General features: G+C 42.5%; 1 protein-coding gene across 1 annotated transcript in view; it reads left to right on the forward strand.

Annotated features, from left to right (window-relative positions):
• Positions 1-10,651: 10,651 nt before the first annotated feature.
• AHCY (adenosylhomocysteinase) overlaps positions 10,652-20,028 on the forward strand; it is a 31,979-nt gene continuing 22,602 nt past the window's right edge. The window contains exons 1-4 of the mRNA XM_083746257.1: positions 10,652-10,873; positions 14,987-15,177; positions 16,825-16,900; positions 19,711-19,863. Coding sequence (XP_083602383.1) covers positions 10,846-10,873; positions 14,987-15,177; positions 16,825-16,900; positions 19,711-19,863 — 448 coding nt within the window. The 5' untranslated portion in view covers positions 10,652-10,845. The remainder of the gene's footprint in view (positions 10,874-14,986; positions 15,178-16,824; positions 16,901-19,710; positions 19,864-20,028) is intronic.

The following is a 20,028-nucleotide window of genomic DNA, read 5'->3' on the forward strand; positions in this document are numbered from 1 at the left end:
GAGAGAAAGGGCTGGTTCAGTTCCACTCGCCAATGCCTGGCTTTCTCATTGGCTCTCGCTTTTGTTTCTGTTTACTCGAAAAGAAGGGGTGGGTTGGATCCAGGGGAAAGGGCTTCTACAGGTTTCGTCCTGTTCTTAAGGTGGTGCCTGAAGGCTGTCAACTCTGCAGTTGAGTTTAGCCAATTTCTGTTTCGAACTGTGGGGGAAACCGCTGTGGTTGACACGTGCCCCTGACTCATTTGCAAAAAACAGCAAGAGTCCTGGGGACTTAACACATTTATTATGGCACGAGCTTTTGTGAACCACGGTCCGTGCATCATGTTCTGATTTATAGGGGACTCTGTCCTCAATGTTATTTTCTTTTAAATATAGTATTATATAAACACACAATTACAAGTACAGAAAACAGTGCAAGCATTAGGCTGACCTTCGCCCAGTTATCTGTTGCTGTGGTGGAAGGTAACACTGTAAGGAATTTATTTTATAGAATTTCCAGTTGGTTTGCTAAGGTCAGCTCTGAAATCTTCATGTCAGGAGTGATTTGTGAGATCACCCAGGGGCTCAGAAAAACCTGCCCTTTTCCGGTATAATGAAACCCAGCTTACCTTAGCACAGAAGAAGCCGAGTGGCAGTTTCAGGTGATCTGTGTGAACTAATATAAAAATATAGTTTGACTTTTTCCCTTGTTTAGTTATTTGTCCATCTCTAACTATTTGGATCTGTCATGATGATATCCAAACAACTACTGTATCTGTGAATAGGTAATGCAAATGTATAATGTATATTGCAAATGTATAAAATTTACATTAAATATGTTTCTTACAACATACTGGCCCATAGTCATTCAGTAGCTATTTTATATGAATTTGTATGGACGAAAGCAGGATTGTGTTGTTCCCCATACAATGGAATGGATATTTGATGGGACCAAACAGGAAAATAGCCTGTTTTATGCTTTAAGTTTACATCACTGACAGAAAGAGTGAAAAGTAGAGAAGCCCTAACAGCCTTCAAAAGTGCAATCTAGTTATAACACAACAGGAAAAAAGCAGTACAAAGAAGAAAAACATTGGCTAACTGAAGTGCTGTAACTGGAAATCTTAAGGACAGGGGAGAGAGAATGTGATATCTCTGGCTTATGTTGTGCAGCTACACTAGTAAAGTTGGCTCTACAAGACAGCGCTACCTTTGCAGGAAGTATCCACCCTGAGAAGTACTGGTGTGCACAGAAAAACAGTTCTGACACATTGATGAATGTCAGTATTTGTAGTGCTAACAAACACCACAGCACAAAGTAGCAACAATACTCCTCCTTTGATCAAGCCCTGCACCTGCCATTCTCCAGATCTCTTATATGTACTGCCTCAGTAGTAACTTTAACACTGTCTATGTGTTGTCTTTTATATGAAGACAAATTCAATGTAGTAATGTAGTGATTAGAACAGATATATTTTATTAGTAAGCAGGCGCCACATATATGCACAACATCAATCAACTGACCTTAACATTCTCTGACAATCCTAAGTGACAGACTTGCTCTTAAGATTCTATTCATCTTAAAGATAACTGCAACATCTACAGTATACAGTATCCCTACGGTCTGTGTGACAGTTTCTCCTGTAAGTTCCAAAGATCTCTGAAGCCTTGGTAACACTGAGCAGGGCCTTTAGTGTGGCTGTCCTGTTCTGTGGAACAGCATTCCTGTCAATATATGACAGGTATTCATTATCTTCACTTTCCGGATATAAATTAAGACATTTCCCCCCCAACAGGCTTTGCCAGCTGCATAAATGGTTGTTTACCAGAAGTACTGTATCTACTTTGTTGGGGTCTTAGTTTTGTTTTAAATGTAGTTGCTGTGTATTTATGTTTTCCAACTATTTTTAATAATATTATGCGTAAATCACCTTGAAATAGTTGTTTAGAAGGTGATTAATAAATGAATAGTGATGATGGTGGTGGTGATATGCAGTAACATTGTTGGTTTGGAATTTTTTGTGATTTAGTAACAGGACTTAAATGCCTTATTATATACTGCTTGCTATTATTGCATAGTAAAACCTCTTCTGCATACACCCAAATTTCTAGGGAATTTTATATGCTGCTTCACTGCCTGTACATTGATTTAAAATGAAACATTGTCTATACAAAGAATTGTGTAAGCATATCAGAGCAGACTTTGGAGTTTTTCTCTGAAGACGTGTTATTTCTGCATGACAGAGTTTTGCTTTTGTTCTTTACCATGGTGTTCCTGTTGTACCTTCCTGTTTTTCTTTCCTGGTTTTTTTTCAGCAGACATCATAAGGAAGAGCAGAGACCTTGAAATTATCCATCAGCAGTTGGTACCTCGACAGTAGATTGAGTAGGCACACAGGTCACCTCAGCGCAGACTGTCTCACTATAGTAAGATGTATTGAGTTTGTATTTAAATAACAGTAATTCTGAGTTTCCATTTATGCTTATAAATTAGTGTATGCAAACTTAAGCAAATAATTGTCCTCTTTTTCTTACAATGCTTTCCCTCTTTTTTGGCAATGTGTAGTTTACTCAGTGCTTTCCCCCCATGGGGTACTCAAGGGCACGCAGTACCGGCCCTACTTTTTTTGTTGTTCAAAAGTATGACACTTACTGTAACAACTTCATGGTGAGTACTAGCACTTAGTTTTCTAGGAAAAAAACACTGGTTGTACTTACACCACACAGTGAGACAAGCACTTCTTACATGCATAAATATTCTCTTTTTTACTTTGCTATTATGATGTGATGCTAACATTTTTGACATAACTTGAGTATAAAAACCACAGTAACTCTACATCATAATATATAGTCAAATAAAATAAAATCATTCATTATCGCACCTCTGTCAGATTGGTACTTTTGATTGGTGCTGCACTAACAATGCATGAAGACTGCTGCAATCATCTTCTTTACCAATTGTGACATGGGTGAAGTGTGAAACCTTCCCACACAATATGAAACGTAATTATACTTCATCCTTGATCTGAAGGAGTAACCTCTGTAGCTGTGATTGAATTTGCACTTCCACATGTTCCCAAAGTTGCCAGATGTTCTTGTGCAATTTCTTGATGATTAGACTTGAATAGCAAGATTTCAGGCTGGCAGATTTAATATTATGCTTCCTATGTGCTTCCTGAAGAACCAGGAACAGAAGCAAATGGATAAAATATTGGCTTTGAACGCAGGAATGTCAGATTCATATTTTCACTCAGTCAATTATTTATGCAGGTGGTTTTGGGTAAGTTTGTTTTGTAGAACTTATCATAATTCAATAAATGATGTAGAGTTGCTATAAAAATTAAAAGAGGTAATGACTACAAAGCACTTTCTATATCAAAATGTTGAAATGTTGATTAATAGAGTGTGCAGTTCTTGTTTACGCTCCCTCTTCTTTGTCTTAGTCCAAATATGTTTGACTTATAGCAGGGATGTCCAACAGGTTGATCGCGATCTACTGGTAGATCCCCTGGAGGTTTTGGTAGATCACAGTTGTTCGCTGGCTCCCTTTCCTCAGCCAAGTTTGAGAACATGCTGCCACCCAAAAGAGTGGGCAGATGCTTATTAACTCTCACATTTTAAATTCCATTTTAGCTACTCCTGCTCACTATCAGATGAGTCAAACGAGAAAATAATAGGCCTTGTGATACATAGTAAAGCTATGTATTCAGGACAGAGGTGATTATCATTTTCTGAAGAACAAGTAAGGTGATTTGAAAACATAGGTAATTAGATTGATCTGGTTATTATAAATATGTCAGCAATGATCAGGTCTCCAATGCACAATTTGGAAGATGAACAAAAAAAATCTCAGTTATCTAGGAGGGGAAATGACACCATCTAGAATCTATGTTGCTTTCAGAGGCCTCAACCAATTAGTATCGTGCGGTGAATTTTTTCGAAGGGGAACAGTTAGAGCCAGACATCAGTTTATGAGGACCATGGGGGGTGGGGAACACTATACGCATGATTTCATGATGGCCTGACATGGTGCATGTGAGCATTGTGCCTCCCTTCTTAAGCTGGGCAGAAGCTTCCTGGACTTTGGGAAGGAAGCACAGGCTTTAATACTCTAATTTACCAGGAACATTTAAAGAATTAGCCCGGTCCCCCTAGTCTACTGACTGCACACCACTGTTACCAATTCATTTGGCAAAGGGCCTAATCCAAGTCCACATGAGAGAACCTCCTTCCTCTCTCAAGGAAAGGAGAAGAGGGATTTCTCATATTGCCCTTCTGAGCTTTGGAGATCTCAGCAATGAGAAACTGCTCATTTCCGATTCCTAGTTGGGAGAAGAGAGAAGGTGGGTCCCCTATGGCATGCTGCTGAGCTTCAGGAGATTCAGAATCACTCTATCCTGAAGCAATATAAATAATACACACATGTATACACATTTCCAAGGTGTGATTGAGACCTGATCTTTCCTAGGATAAACCCATCCATCTAATTATTTATTTCAAAAGATTTTTATTCTTCCATTTGATGAAATGATCCTTAAGGCAGTTTGCAATAGATTGTAATAATACACACACACACACACACACACACACACACACATACAAACCCACATAACTCAGAAGCCCATTTTTATTGTCTACATTTATATTCCCTCTTTCCTCCAAGGAGCTCAAGACAGCATAGATTATATTCTTCTCTCTCCGTTTTATTCTCACAACTACCTTGTGAGATCGGCTCAGAGATGGTGATGGACCCATGGTCATGCACTGAGCTTCAGTAGAAGCCTGGTCCCCCAGGTCCTCATCTGACAGTCTTACCACCCTGGCTTAGCTTCCTGGCTGATGGCAGAGATCAAAATGTGCTTTCCTTTAAGCTTTTCAGCCCTAGGTCAACTGGAAGTTGGAAGAGAGTATCCTTTCTGACAGGTAGGCAAGCAAGGTCCCTGCAATTGTTCCTTCTCTGGTTGATGGATGGGGCCAGATTGCTCTCCGCTTTGCCATGATGTATTTCTTGGAAAGGTGTGCAGCCTCCCAGTGGTCCTTGGTCCTCTGGTCAATGTTGCTTGAACATGCTTCCCTGTCATCCTCCATGTTCTGTGGCATGTGCAGAGGACTTCCAAAAAAGAATGGTGACCCACAAATTATGGGAAGCCAGAAATGTGCAGACTTTGAAAGGTGGTTGGAAGTGTGGAACCGTAACATAAAGTTTACAGCATGTATGTCCCTGAGAGAAAATATTTGGAAGATGCTATACAGGTGGTATCACACCCCTGTGAAGTTGGCCAAAATGTATAGATTAAAGGATAAGAAATGCTGGAAATGTGGGGAGGTGGAGGGTGACCTATATCATCTATGGTGGACATGTAAAAAGGTGAAAGGCTTTTGGGAATTGATTTACAATGAGCTTAAAAAAATATTTAAATACACCTTCCCCAAAAGACCCGAAGCCTTTTTGCTGGGAATGTTGGATAAAGATATTAAAAAAGAAGATAGAACGATATTCCTCTATGCCACTACAGCAGCGAGAATTTTGTTGGCACAATATTGGAAAGTGGAAACTATCCCCAATATAAATGATTGGCAAATTAAAATGATAAAATATGCTGAGCTTGATAAATTAACAGGTAAAATAAGAGACCATGATGAACAGAAATCTCTGAAAAATTGGAGTAAATACTGGAACTACATTGGAATAAATGGTTAATGTGACTGGCGGGGTCAGAACAATACTACCAGCGTGTGAATTTAGGTTTACAGATCAAAATCAAATACGTGAATGGAAGTAAACATTCGATACTTACCAAAAGGATGGAAGGAAGTTCAGGAGGTGGGTTTTTTTTCCCCTCTCCTTTTTTGTGAAGTAGCCGGATTAATCTCTCTTTGTATAGTTAGAGAGAGGAAAAAGTTTGGCTTGTATATTTTTACTTTTTTCTTGTTGTATTTGTTTGTATTTGTTTGTATGCTTGTTATGTATATAATGTTAATAAAAATGTATTTGGGAAAAAAAGAAGAAATGTGCAGACCTCTGATTTTATGGATGTCTGTCACACTGTCAATTTCATCATGATCATCCCCCCAGCCTAGGGTGTTTTGGGCTTACTTAGACCAGAGACGATCTATGCCATGGTCAATGTACCATCCAGTCTTAACAGTATTCTGGCTTCTGTCTAGCCTGCACGTCCTCCTGCTTAATACTTTTTATTTAGTAACCACTTGAAATTCCAATGCAGAGCTTTCTTTCCTCCAGTGTTGTGTCTTTTTTTATTGTAAACCTGAGAGCAGGGACTGTCTTACTACTCATATAAGATACCCATTTCTTTCATCTCAACCCTGCACCTTCAGCAGTGCTAAGAAGAATAAGTCCCCTTTGAGCATTATTACAGGGTAGAAAAGAGGATGCAAATTTAGAAGTGCAGGAGTGGGGGTGGTAGAATAGAAATAGTTTTTTCCTCTCTCTCATCTTTTTGAAAGCCCACATCACCACACACTCATGTGAATAGATAACAGAAGGTACAAAGCCATGTCTCGCACCATTTGCTTAATTATCCATGCTTCTAGAATAATTAACAACTATATTTATACGCATCATTCCAGCAACTCCAGTTCTTACGGGACTTTGGCCATAAGGCTATTATTCAATATGGGGCTTTTTGCCAATTATTTTTATAGATTTTCCAAAGTTTAACCCAATTATACAAATTATACCCAAAATAAAAAAGCAGTATATTGCTAGTTCAGTGGCTGCTGCTGATTTATAAATGGTACATTAGTCTAACTGAACTGGCAATATTTTGCCCTTTTATTCTGTGATAGGTTTACTTATTTATTTATTTATTCTGTGATAGGTTTACTGATTCCACATATTTGCAAATTACAAACTAAAAGTGAAATGTGCTTAACATATTAAGAATTATTCACTATCAGCACTGTACTTGTAACAGAAACTGTATTTTGATTATAAGTTGGGGGGGTTACTATTACCACAGTGCATTAGATGTGGTTCTATCACATTAATTTTCTCCAGAAATTAATCCAAAGAAAGTTATTATCCAACTGAAAGGCAAATTTTCTTTCCCAAGGTTATAGAATATATCATATCTGCCCTCTGCTGGGGAGTTCCCTTTATACGTCTACAGATAACACACTCAGACTCAGGAGCAAACAATGTATAATGCTGAAAACATCTTTATGAACCGCATGGGCAGATCCATGCTATACATTTAAAGCAGACTCAATGCATATTTAAAGCACATGGCTTCATGCAAGGAAACTTTAGTTTCTTATGAGTGCTGGGAAAGGTAGCTCTGAAGGCTGCAACATGCAGGGTGGGAAGTTTAATTCTTTTCCTCACCCACTGTAATCCTGATGCCAATTGCCTCCCTGCCAAACCTCCATGGGAACTTTCCTTCTGAAGCTAATAGCAGCAAATGCTATTAATGTATAGATTATCTATGAGTAGAATAACACAAGGCTTGCACTTGCCCACCTGCTTAGGAAATTATGTTTGTAAGAAGCAACCGTTAAATTGACCAGATAAGTGTGGATATTGCTGTAAACTGGGATGGGAGGGAATACAGTACTCTAGATGCCATCTGATGGATCTCTCAGGGCCCTGCGATTCTTGGTTCTAAGACTGAGCTTTGTTCAGAAGCGGGTTAAAAGGAACATGCACAACAAACAGAGATTAGTTTACAGTCACAGTGCAGTGATCAATGAGTCATGGCTTCCCCCAAAGAATCCTGGAAATGTAGTTTGTTAAGGGTGTTGAGAGTTGTTAGGAGGATCCTGTTCCCCAAAGAGAGCTATAGTTCCCAAAATGGTTTAGCAATTAATCCCTTAGAATTGAAGCAGGGGCAGAGATAATGTATCCAAACAATTCCCAGCTTCCATAGCACACTATGCTTCCCAAGATTCTTGACTATTAGAAATGGTTTAATACTGCTTTCAGTGTATAGTGCAGTCAGGGCCCCTATATGTCAGAAATAAACTGTCCTAGCCACACCTTCTCAGTGGCATGATATTTTTATGGGGATGGAATGATTGGAGTGTTTTTACAGAATCTTCAAGGGAACCACCCTCCCTTGCCATCCGAAGTGGTTTGGTCCAGAAAAAGGTTTGCAGCAAAGTAAGAAATCGGCCTAAAAAATAGAAACTAAGGGAACCACAGTAAACACCCAACTAGAAGACAGATTCAAAAGCCTTTCTAATAATTTTATTGGGCCTGGGGGAAGCTGTTATCCTCACGTTTCTACTCCTCTCGTGGTTATCTCCAGATAAGCACGGCTCGCGTAAAAAGAGAAAATGTGATGGCAAAACAAAATTAAATAAATATAAATCCAGCCAATATAAACACATGGTGCATTACTTAACTGCCTTGGCTTGGTGTGCCTGCATGGGATTGGTTGTTCCAGGGGGCAGTAAATGGACTCATGATCTGAGCTGGCAACCTGCACATTACAGTACCAGCAAGTAGGAGACATAGACGATTACGCTAAAAGAGCCTCTGGTGTTTAAGGTACAATGCAGTATAGCAGACATATAAAACCTAGTGTCGTAATAAATATCTATATTGCAGGACTCAGCATGATCCCACCAGGGATTGCTATTGCATTTGTGGCTTAGTGCAGGACAAAAGGGCTGAGCAAACAAAGCACATTGTTATTGCACATGTGAACATAACTATAAGTGACTCGTATATAAAATGTGGGAGGGCAAAGCTGAGCCTGGTATATTAAGAACAGTTGTGGAGTGACAAATGTGCTCAAAACCATGATCTTATACATATTTCCTGGATTGCATCCTTCTCTGTTCTCTTTAGCTTAGTCCCAGGAACTGTTTTGGACTTGACAATCACTCAGTTTTCATAATGCTGTAAAATGTTTTCATAATGCTGGAGATCTTGATGTTGTCCCTAGACGTGAGAAGAGTAAGGTTGTAATCCAGGGCACATTTACTTCCAAATAAATATACACATCACTGAGATGCACAGAAAAGAAACCATAAAGCACAGCTTTTGTCAATCACTCTACTACCAAGACAGAGGAAGCTGTGCCTTGTGAAATATTCCCACTTCCCTTAAAAATAATAATAATAATAATAATAGTTCTTTTGGGGACTGAATCTGGGAATCTTAGGCCATGATAATTCATGGGAAACATATGGGCACAGGCCATGAAAACTTCAAAAGGTAAAAAAAGAGCATCTTTCACTGTCAAAACAAAAAAAATTCCTTCCAGTAGCACCTTAAAGACCAACTAAGTCAGTTCTTGGTATGAGCTTTCGTGTGCATGCACACTTCTTCAGATACCAGTGAGGTTGATGGACTTCCATTTCATGCGGCTCAATGTGGTGCCTTCCATAGTTCCAGTTACAGATAGGTAGCCGTGTTGATCTGCCATAGTCAAAACAAAAAAATTCCTTCCAGTAGCACCTTAAAGACCAACTATTTTTTTGAGGTTGATGGACTTCCATTTCATGCGGCTCAATGTGGTGCCTTCCATAGTTCCAGTTACAGATAGGTAGCCGTGTTGGTCTGCATGCACACGAAAGCTCATACCAAGAACTGACTTAGTTGGTCTTTAAGGTGCTACTGGAAGGAATTTTTTTGTTTTGACTATGGCAGACCAACACGGCTACCTATCTGTAACATCTTTCACTGTGTTAGCAAAATTTTATTTTTAACTGGATTCCTTTGATCATTCAAAGGCAAGTCTCTGGGCTGGGTTCACTAAATCAAACAAACAGGACTTCAAAGCTATCACTGACGTGACAGTCTCTCTTCTCAAAGCTGCACACCTTGATCATTCAAGGATCACAGCAAAAGTTGGGCAGGATGGGCTGCAGTTCAGCAGCAGACCACCTGCTTTGCCAGGACCGGTTAAAGACATTTTGGTTCCTGAGGCAAACCACAAAATGGCACCCCTCCTCCCCACCAGGGATGAAGTGGTGAGTGAAAATCTAAATCAGGAGCAGAGAGGATGGGATAAAGATCTATGCTGGGATGTGCCGTCCAAGCTGGTCGCCTCACCTTGTCTCATGACTGGGCCGGCCCTGAGCTCTGCATATCTGCTCCAATTACTGGCATCTCCAGGTGAGACTGAGCAAAAGATTCCTGCATTGCAGTGGATTCAGTTGTTTCCCAAATTTGGGTCTCCAGCTGCTTTTGGACTACAATTCCACTCATCCCTGATCACCGGTCCTGCTAGCTAGGGATGATGGGAGTTGGGTCTGCAGCTGTTTTCGGAGTGCAAATTTGGGAAACACTGGGTGACCCTCGTGGTCCCTTCCAACTCTACAGTTCCACGGTCTGAGACCCCGGAAAGCTCCTGCCAGTAGAAAATGCTGAGTTCATAGGCGGACCAATGGTCCATTTCGTCTCCTCTGCCGCTGAATCTACTCTCCTGCTTCTCACCGCGGCTACCTCGGGAGACCTCTGAAAACTGGAGGCTGCCTATGCATAGCTGTCAACTTCCCCTTTTTAAAGGGAAATTCCCTTATTCCGAATAGGATTCCTCGCAAGAAAGGGGAAAAGTTGACAGCTATGTGCCTATGCCCTGGAAGGAGAGGCACCCCGAAATAAAAGCACAGCTGAAACCCCAGGACGCGGAGGCGGAAGAGCCGTTCCCCTCTCCCTCCGCCCACCGGCGCGGAATCCCCCATCCAAGGCCAGGCGAGCCGCCGCCGCGCGCTTCCTGTTCCTCTGCGCCTCCCGAGGCCGCGCCCCCTCCGTGCCCTACAAGGGGATTGGTGGAGGCGGCCTCGTACATTTGTCAACCTGGGCGAGTCTATTTAAAGCCTGCATTTTGCCGCCAGTGGCTTCTCGCCGCCTCTCGCCTCTCGCTCCCGCGCCCCTCCAGCCGCAGAAGCGCCAGCATGTCCGACAAGCTGCCCTACAAAGTTGGTAAGGGAGCCTCGTTGCATCTTTTTGTGGGTTTTGATTGCTCTTTGTGCTTAAGGCCTGCAGAGAGCGAGCGAGCGAGCGAGAAAACTAGCGTGCTCCCGGTTTTCATCGGGGGTGGCTGGGCCTGGAATGGTGTGTTTTCTACCATGTTTCCCCCTCTCTCTTCGTCGTGATGTTTTATAGGCAAATGATTTTTTTTGCACCGTTTTCATTGTTCTCGCTCCACTCCCGCAACCATTTTTTTAAAAAAGTAGAATTTGCAAATATTAATAATGATGATGCTAAATGTTATCCCCCCCTAGCCCTGTTCTGGTGTGCAGGGAGGGCTTATTTTTTCCTCTCCTTCCCGTAGTCCAAAATGGACTTTGGCTTAGCTAGGCTAGCGTGTAATTTCTGAGCAAACTCCATGTGGGCTCAGGAGAAAGGTCTGCTTCTGGGAAATGTAGTCCCTCTGATCATTCGGCAGAAGGTTTGTTTCGTGGTCGTGGAGCCGCGAGGACTGCATTTCCCAGAATGCTCTCGGGGACCATGCTGTCAAGCCGTCGCTTCTGCTCCCCTGCGTTAAGCACGCTGCAGGTTTCTATGAATCGCCCCTGCTGAGGGAGAAGCCTGGCTATTTTGAAATACGTGGGTAGATCCGTCAGAGATAGAAGGGATTTTTGGAAATGGGAAAAAAAACACCACCCCGTTTCTCCAATCGCGTACAATAAAATGTTTCGCAACGTCATAATCTGCTACCTTTGCAGAAGGAGATTAAAACTAGGGCAGAGGCTTAAGGGGAAAGTTGTGCAATAGTATGACTACGTCAGAATATCAGCCTCTGATATACGTTAAGAAGATCCCCCCCCCCCATATTTTTAGTTTGGGCTTTCCCCATCTTGGCCTCTTCTAGAGATGCTTAGTGTATGTTCTGAAGACAGCTGAAACAATGATCGACAGGCAGAAGGCCTGTCATGTGCTTAAATGAGAACTGAAAAATGAAGCTATTGTTGTACAGTGGTACCTCAGGTTACATACGCTTCAGGTTACATACGATTCAGGTTACAGACTCCACTAACCCAGAAATAGTGCTTCAGGTTAAGAACTTTGCTTCAGGATGAGAACAGAAATCGTGCTCCGGCAGCACAGCAGCAGCAGGAGGCCCCATTAGCTAAAGTGGTGCTTCAGGTTAAGAACAGTTTCAGGTTAAGTACGGACCTCCGGAACAAATTAAGTACCGTACTTAACTCGAGGTACCACTGTACTGAGAAAATGTGCAAAAAATATCTAGGTTTCACCATGCAAATCACTGGGATTCACTGTAGCGGGTCACCAACAGATCTTGCTACACAGTTACAAGAACCTGACGTGTGCTAAAGTTAGCTATCTTATACCAAAATCTTAAAATTGCCCTTTCTCTATTTTCCATTCAAGTATTGAAGTATCTGAAGTTTGGGTAGGGCAGGGGGGAAAACAAGACATCTCAGTTCTATTCAAGGTTAATGCTGGCATCCCAGTTACCCATTAAGCGGTTTGCATCAGCACTTTTGTTTCTCTGCCACTTCAAAGGCTTCATGTCACTTACCTGATGCAACATTTGTCAGTCTTTTCTGGGTTCATTCCCACAAGAGTCTCTCATAAGATTATGACACACAGTGTAGTCAGGTAACTGTCCAGGGGTCCTTTACCTTTTACCTTAAGTCCACTCAAAGGCGACTAAGGGGTGCGGCGCTCATCTCGCTTCAGGCCTAGAGAGCCAGCATTTGTCCACAGACAGATTTCTGGGACATGTGGCCAGCATGACTAAACCCCTTCTGTTGCAACAGAACACTGTGACGGAAGCCAGAGCGCACGGACATGACATTTACCTTCCCGCCAGAGCAGTACCTATTTATCTACTTGCACTGGTATGCTTTTGAACTGCTAGGTTGGCAAAAGCTGGGGCAGAGCAACGGGAGCTCACTCTGTTGTGGGGATTCGAACTGCCAACCTTCCAATCAGTCAGGACCCCACTCTTTTTGGCCTTTGATTTGTGCCTTGGTCTAGCAGAAACGGGCACAGACAGAAGCCTCTGAACTACAAAGGGCAGCAAATGCTGCTGAGAAGACAAAATTATTTAGGTTAATGAAAGACCTATTTAGGTTAATGAAATACTAGCAAGTGCTTTCAGAAGACAACAAAGGTATTAACAGTGCCAAATCCTGCCTAAGGTTCTTTGATATGTTGTGATGAAATAGTGCCCAGTGGGATGGGTCAAAGTCACAGATCATAGTGGGGCTGAAATGTGTCCGCTGCCTCCCCCGACCCTCACCACCTACTCAAACCTTTGTTTCCTTAACATTTGACTGCCCATTTATTCAACCACCTTGGTGAAGTCTTGGCTTATGGTTGCCAATTCTACTTACTGAATTATAGTTACTAGAAATCACTGCAAAGTGTGCTTGCCCTACTATACCATGGGGTTTATTTTGGGGTTTTTTTGTTATAGCCCTCCCATCTTTTAGCTCTAGCATCTAATGCAGCAACTTGCTAATAGGGTTCTGTGAAGCCCTTGAATAGCGCTCCTGCAGGAGGAAAAGTTGACATTGCCATGCACATTCTTTTAAGGGTTTGTGGGTGGCACTGTGGGTTAAACCACTGAGCCTTTTGGGCTTGCCGATCAGAAGGTCGGTGGTTCGGATCCCTGCGACGGGGTGAGCTCCCATTGCTCGGTCCCTGCTCCTGCCAACCTAGCAGTTTGAAAGCACATCAAAGTGCAAGTAGATAAATAGGTACGGCTCCGGCGGGATGGTAAACGGCGTTTCCGTGCGCTGCTCTGGTTCGCCAGAAGCAGCATAGCCATGCTGGCCACATGACCCGGAAGCTGTATGCCAGCTCCCTAGGCCAATAAAGCGAGATGAGAGCCACAACCCCAGAGTCGTCCGCGACTGGACATAATGGTCAGGGGTCCCTTTACCTTTTATGTCTCCTTAGAACTAAGTCCCACTGATTCCAGTGGGGCTTCTTCCCAGGTCTGCAGCTTTACTAGATGTAGATCAGAGGTCCTTCTAGCTAGTATTCTGTTTCCAGCAATAGCCAGGCGGGTGCCTCTACGAAGATAACAGGCAGGATACCTTGAACTTAGACAGTAGACAGAACCAAAGGAAGTAGATGTGCACTCAAGATCTTTGCAGAAAAGAAATATGTGGGGTAACTTTATGAGATCTTACTAGCAGTGCACATATTCTTCTGTTCACTCTTTTGGAACATGTAGGCAGCAAGGTATTTTAGTGCTGCAGATCTATATGGTCTTGGCCACACAGAATGACAGTAAAATGTATGCCCACCAGTGTCAATGATGGATGTATCATACTACCTTTAGCTTTTTTAGGAGCCAGCTTTTATTGTGGATGTTTGCACCTGAAAGGCTTTAAAATGGGATCTTGTTCATATATTTTATGAGATCTCTCTGAATATTTGTTTCCTGTGCTCTGCTGGCTGGCTGTACCCTTCTTTTTAAAAAAGATTTTTAAAGATCTAAGTGCTTGGCAAATGCATTTTCCTGTATTTTCTGCAAGATTAGCATGTGGTGTAATACAAGCTAAGTGGTGCTGTGTCATAAAGGTTTAATGTACCAGTGTTTGGAAAATGAAAGCTATATTTAGTTGCAAAGAACTTATGGTTGGGGTTTATCTTGCTCTTAGTTCTTTTAGAGCTGACAAATGCCCTCAGTCTCAAATGTATTCCTTGCAGAATGTTGCAGTTCCATGGAATGGTTCTCCCTCGGCCCTTATTCCAGAAGCACCTTGCTTCAAAGACTTTACAGAAGAAATTGCCTGGAAATGGTTTCTTGTAACTTAGAGAACATTACACCTAAATCAGATTACCTGTATATTATTTTTTATTTTATTTTTTGTAAAACAGAGGTAGAATTTTATAAATCTCTTAGCATAGTATAACACAGTGTATGCATAAGCTCTTAACCAAAAGGTTTCAAGAGAAAATGAACACTACTGCTCCTCTCTCCCAGCTGCTGCCAAATGTCTCTCTTGATAGCTTCATAGCAGTTGTGCTGCTGCTGCTAGTGGAGAACCTGAATGAACTACAGTTTCATGAATGCCTGTTCCAACCACCTGTTGCTCCTTATGCTTATAGCTGACATCAGCCTTGCAGAATGGGGTCGCAAGGCCCTTGAAATTGCTGAGAATGAGATGCCAGGGTTGATGAAGATGCGGGAGATGTACTCTGCAGCAAAGCCGCTGAAAGGTGCTCGGATTGCTGGTTGCCTACACATGACTGTTCAGACTGCAATTCTGATTGAAACTCTGGTGGCGCTGGGTGCGGAGGTAAGCATGTTTTGGATTCCTTCTTTAAGGAAGAGAGAGAAAGAAGGAACCTCATTGTTGTTGGCTAAAGTGGAACAAAATGGCCCAGACAGTGTTTGTTCAATATTTTTAAGAGAAATGGCAGAATAAAAAACAAAACAAAACACTTCAACAAAAAATTAACTTGTGTTTTCCTTAGTAAAGAGGACTACTGACCCATACCAAATGGAGCATTTTCATGCATCACGTTTAAGTAAAGCCACAGACTTTGAACACAGGTCTTTTGTAGGCATGGTTAGCCATTAAGAGTCAAAGTATAGTTGGAGTTGTGTAGCTGTTGAATAAATAGCCAGTGCAAGAGCCAGATCAGTACTGTGGCATGTGGTTTTTAAAAAAAGATTTTCGCCCCTCCTGCAGCTCCAATCCCACTTTTGGGCTTCTTCTGCCCTGGCATTTTGTTAAACAAAAAAACAGGTGGACCAATCTGGCAGCCTCTAGATGTTGATTGGCTGCAGTTCCCATCATTCTTGATGTTAGGCATGCTGGCTGAGGTGAGTGAAAGTTGGAGTATGACAACTGGAGGGCACCAGGTTAGGGAAGGCTGAGCTAGGCAATATCGAACTATGTGGAAGTCACTTGGAGTTTGTTCCTGATCATACTTCAGAGCAGTCATAGTTGGCACTGAGGAAGCACATTGAGTACCTCATTAGAGCAGCAGGCTGGCTATAGGGATTTAGACCTGCTGTTGTATTTCTGGTGTAATGGAAGTTCCATCTCCCATAAGGATTCTAGCAGTGGTAAGTATAGATTTTCTCCCCACCTGAAGTGTAGGTTGAGAGCCAGCAGTAGAGACCCATTGTGGTGTAGCGGTTAAGAGTGGTAGACTCGTAATCTGGTGAACCGGGTTCACTTCCCTGCTCCTCCACATGTAGCTGCTGGGTGACCTTGGGCCAGTCACACTTCTCTGAAGTCTCTCAGCCTCACTCTCCTCACAGAGTGTTTGTTGTGGGGGAGGAAGGGAAAGGAGAATGTTAGCTGCTTTGAGACTCCTTCGGGTAGTGATAAAGTGGGATATCAAATCCAAACTCTTCTTCTCATTAGACACATTGAAATTGAAGACGTTGCTGTCATTGATTCCAATAGGTCTGCTATGAGTTTGACTTCGAATACCACCCACAGTTTGCTGGGGGATTGCATGTGATCCTGAATTCTGTTCACCTGCAACCCAGTTTGCACAGAGGTATATTTAGATGCCAACTTCCCAGCATTGCTGTCATGTTGTTGACTGCCCACCCAACCCATGAAGAAGCAAATCTGAAAAAGGACATAGAATTCAATTTCATATCGGGTTAATAAAATATTGATTGGACCTTGAAAGGGGGGGGGGGACATCCACATTGTAACATTGTATTCAAAACTTCAGTTACATCCTGATATTTAGCAGATGCATTTTAGAAAGGTTTTCTTTTGATGCGGGTAATGGTTCCCAAATCTGATTAAGCCTCAATTTGTAAATAATTGTTTCCTGTTTCTTTACACTGTTTTGCCTTTTAAACGAAACATGCAACAGGGAAGTAAAAAGGGTTTGGACTTGCTTTGTTATCTCTGTAGAGGAAGGTAGGGAAAAACCCCTTATGGTTTCTGGATATATTTTGATTTCTTTTGCAGGTGCAGTGGTCCAGCTGCAATATTTTCTCCACCCAGGATCATGCTGCTGCAGCTATTGCCAAAACCGGGGTTCCTGGTAATATGTTGCTTTGATAACACTTTAACTCTTGTCTGTTTCTTTTGCTCGGTCCAGCCCAATGACTATCAAAGAATGTAGCTTAGAGGGGTGAATTTGCCAGGCTAGCACCAGAGCAGAAGAAATGCGCCTGAGAGTGATTTCTCATTCTGTATGCAGTGCTGACAAGGCAGAATTCTTTTGGTGTATCATCCTAGCAAAGGAAAACTGTTGGTGAGAAATGGCTAAGCAGGCTGCTGCTTATAGTTCATCAAAAAGAATGAAAACGTAGATCGGGGTAGGGAATCTGCAGCCCAGGAACTAAATGCAGCCCTTGGGGCCTCTCCAACTGGCCCCAAGACTCTCCCCACTGCTACACCCCTCACTGACCCAATTCAACCCCCAAGGGTTTTGCCTGGCTGGATTGCTTCTTGGACTCTGATAATGACTTATTTGCCAGGATGGAGGATAGAGGTGTGTGTGTGTGTGTGTGTGTGTGTGTGTGTGTGTGTGTGGAAACTAGCCTACTGTACAAAGGTAAAATTTACACTCATTGCTTCCCCACTGTTGGCCTGCCTACCACTGGCAAGTGGTCTTTGGAAGATTGCTCAGAATGAAATGCATCCCTAGCAGTGAAAAATGTTCCTCACTCTTGATGTAGGTCACAGGTCGGCAAAGTTTTTGTGACTTGGGCCGGTTCACGGTCCCGCAGACGCTGAGGTGGGCCAGTGTGCGCGCATGCACAAGCACTATTTCCTGCGCTCCTTCCAGCGTGGAGGAGGCATGCGCAGCTTCCCATTGGCTGCAGGAGCTTCCTGCAGCCAATGGGAAGCTGGTCAGTGTCGTGGAAGGCGGTTCCCGCTCTGCTCCAGGCCGGTTTAGCGCGGTGCACAGGAGCCAACTGAGCGGGTGGCGGGGGTCCATGGGCCAGTTAAATGACCCCCAGGGGCTGCTTGTGGCCCATGGGCCTTTGGTTGCCGACCCCTGATGTAGGTTATAAGCTGCGGGATTAAAGTAGCTCTCTAAGTACAGAAAGCTTACCCTAAGGAGTACAGTGGTACCTCGGGTTACATATGCTTCAGGTTGCATATGCTTCAGGTTACAGACTCCGCTAACCCAGAAATAGTGCTTCAGGTTAAGAACTTTGCTTCAGGATGAGAACAGAAATTGTGTTCCGGTGGCGTGGTGGCAGCAGGAGGCCCCACTAGCTAAAGTGGTACTTCAGGTTAAGAACAGACCTCCGGAACGAATTAAGTACTAAACCTGAGGTACCACTGTATGTTACCCTTGACGATGCAGTGTTGTGGCTTTGAAGATTGTACATTCTGTTTAGGAGTTCTGCCTCCTGACTATTTGCTTGAATATAGTGTATAGTGAGAGCCCCCTGCTCCCTCTTTGAATGATCTCATTGTATGAAGTCTACTTAACTGTTGATATCTGTCACTGAACAGGGGCTTAGGTAAAGTGGTCTGCTGTTTGCTAGTGCTGCATGTTGGACAATAAGAACATGTCAACATATTTAAGGATATCTTGGGAATTTCAGCAGGTGCATCTTTGCTTACTCTTGCAAGAGAGTGTCAAACTTCACTTGTCCAAATTGCCTCTTCTACACAACCAAGAAAGGTACAATCCTCTATCCTAGATGGAGACTTATGAGAAATGGTGATATTCCAGCTATCTAGTTGCTCCCTATTTAGTAGTAGGGGCAGCAGTTTTAAAAATAAAAATAAAAATTATGATCCTCCCCAATTCTAATTTGGTTGCTTAAGGCTACAAAATCCTTAACACACTTTCTAGAAAATAAACCCTACTGAGCTCAATGAAACCTTCAAGTAAACATGGTTAGGATTGTACTGCAAGTTAGTAATGACTTAAGTCTCACAGGTTTAAATTGGGATAAAATATGTCTTAGTCTGGGATCTAACCTGCTGATTATGCATCCTATGGGCTTCATTATAGGCCTCAAAATGTGGAAACATGCGTCTAAGCATCACACCAAAACTAGCAAATTCATCGCAGCATAAGTTGGTGAACCAGACTCTAGTCTATAAGAAGTTGTAAGGCCACAATACAATTGTTTAGTTTTCAAGTTGCTGCAAGACTTTTGTTGTCTTTGCTGCAACAGGCTTAGGCATGGCTGCTAGTCTGGAAGATGTCAAGGCATGTATTTTGGAAGATGAATACTCTGCCTGCAGAAGTGTGAGTCTTAAGAGTTGACGTGTGGAGTGAGGAAAGCCAAAGGGATGTCAACAGTGCTCAATAACTGTACACCATTTTCACGGAAAAGCTGAGATCTTCTTTAGTTGAAGATAACATAGCCAATCTGCCCCTACCTCCTTCAAACCTTTCCTCCAAACCACACCTTTTCCCATGAAGCCTTAATCTTCATACCTGCTGATGCTACATCTAAGTAAGTGTTTATGAAATTTAAGCATACGTACTGCCCCTCTGTTGCCTCCACAATGTCAATTTAGATTGCAAGCTACTCAGGGCACGGACAGTATGGCATGAAGAGCACCAGCGTGTGAATGTATAAGAAACTGATGGGTTCTCATTAAGGTCTTTAATGTGCATGATTAAGCGGTAAACTCTGCTTCCCTGTTCACATGTAATTATTTTGATTTCCAGTTGTTTATGCAGAGATGAGTTTCTTCTTGCTTCAAGGGAAGATTGCTGATATAACTATCAGGATAGCACATCTTTTCATTTAGCTCTTGAAACTGCATTCAGTTGAGTGTAGCTGACCTGACTATTAACTTAAGTCTTTTAATTACCTTTCTGTTGAATTACCTCTGTGTTTTAATTGTGCCTCTGTTTTGACTTGTGCCTAGTGTTTGCTTGGAAGGGAGAAACAGATGAGGAATACATATGGTGCATTGAGCAGACGCTCTATTTTAAGGATGGGCAGCCCTTGAACATGATTCTTGACGATGGCGGAGACCTCACCAACTTGGTCCACACAAAATATCCACAGCTCTTGAAAGGTAATTGCATGTGGCCTTGCATAAACATTTAAAATATGTAAAGCGCAATGTAAGAATGAAGGAAGCTGCTTTCCCGGTATGCCCCACGGAGAGCCTCAAGGTCCATAAATAGCAACACCCTAGTGGTCCCGGGTCCTAAGGAAGTTAGATTAGCTTCAGCCAGAG

Source organism: Podarcis gaigeae (genome assembly GCF_964106915.1).
Source record: "Podarcis gaigeae genome assembly, chromosome: 6".
Taxonomy (NCBI): domain Eukaryota; kingdom Metazoa; phylum Chordata; class Lepidosauria; order Squamata; family Lacertidae; genus Podarcis; species Podarcis gaigeae.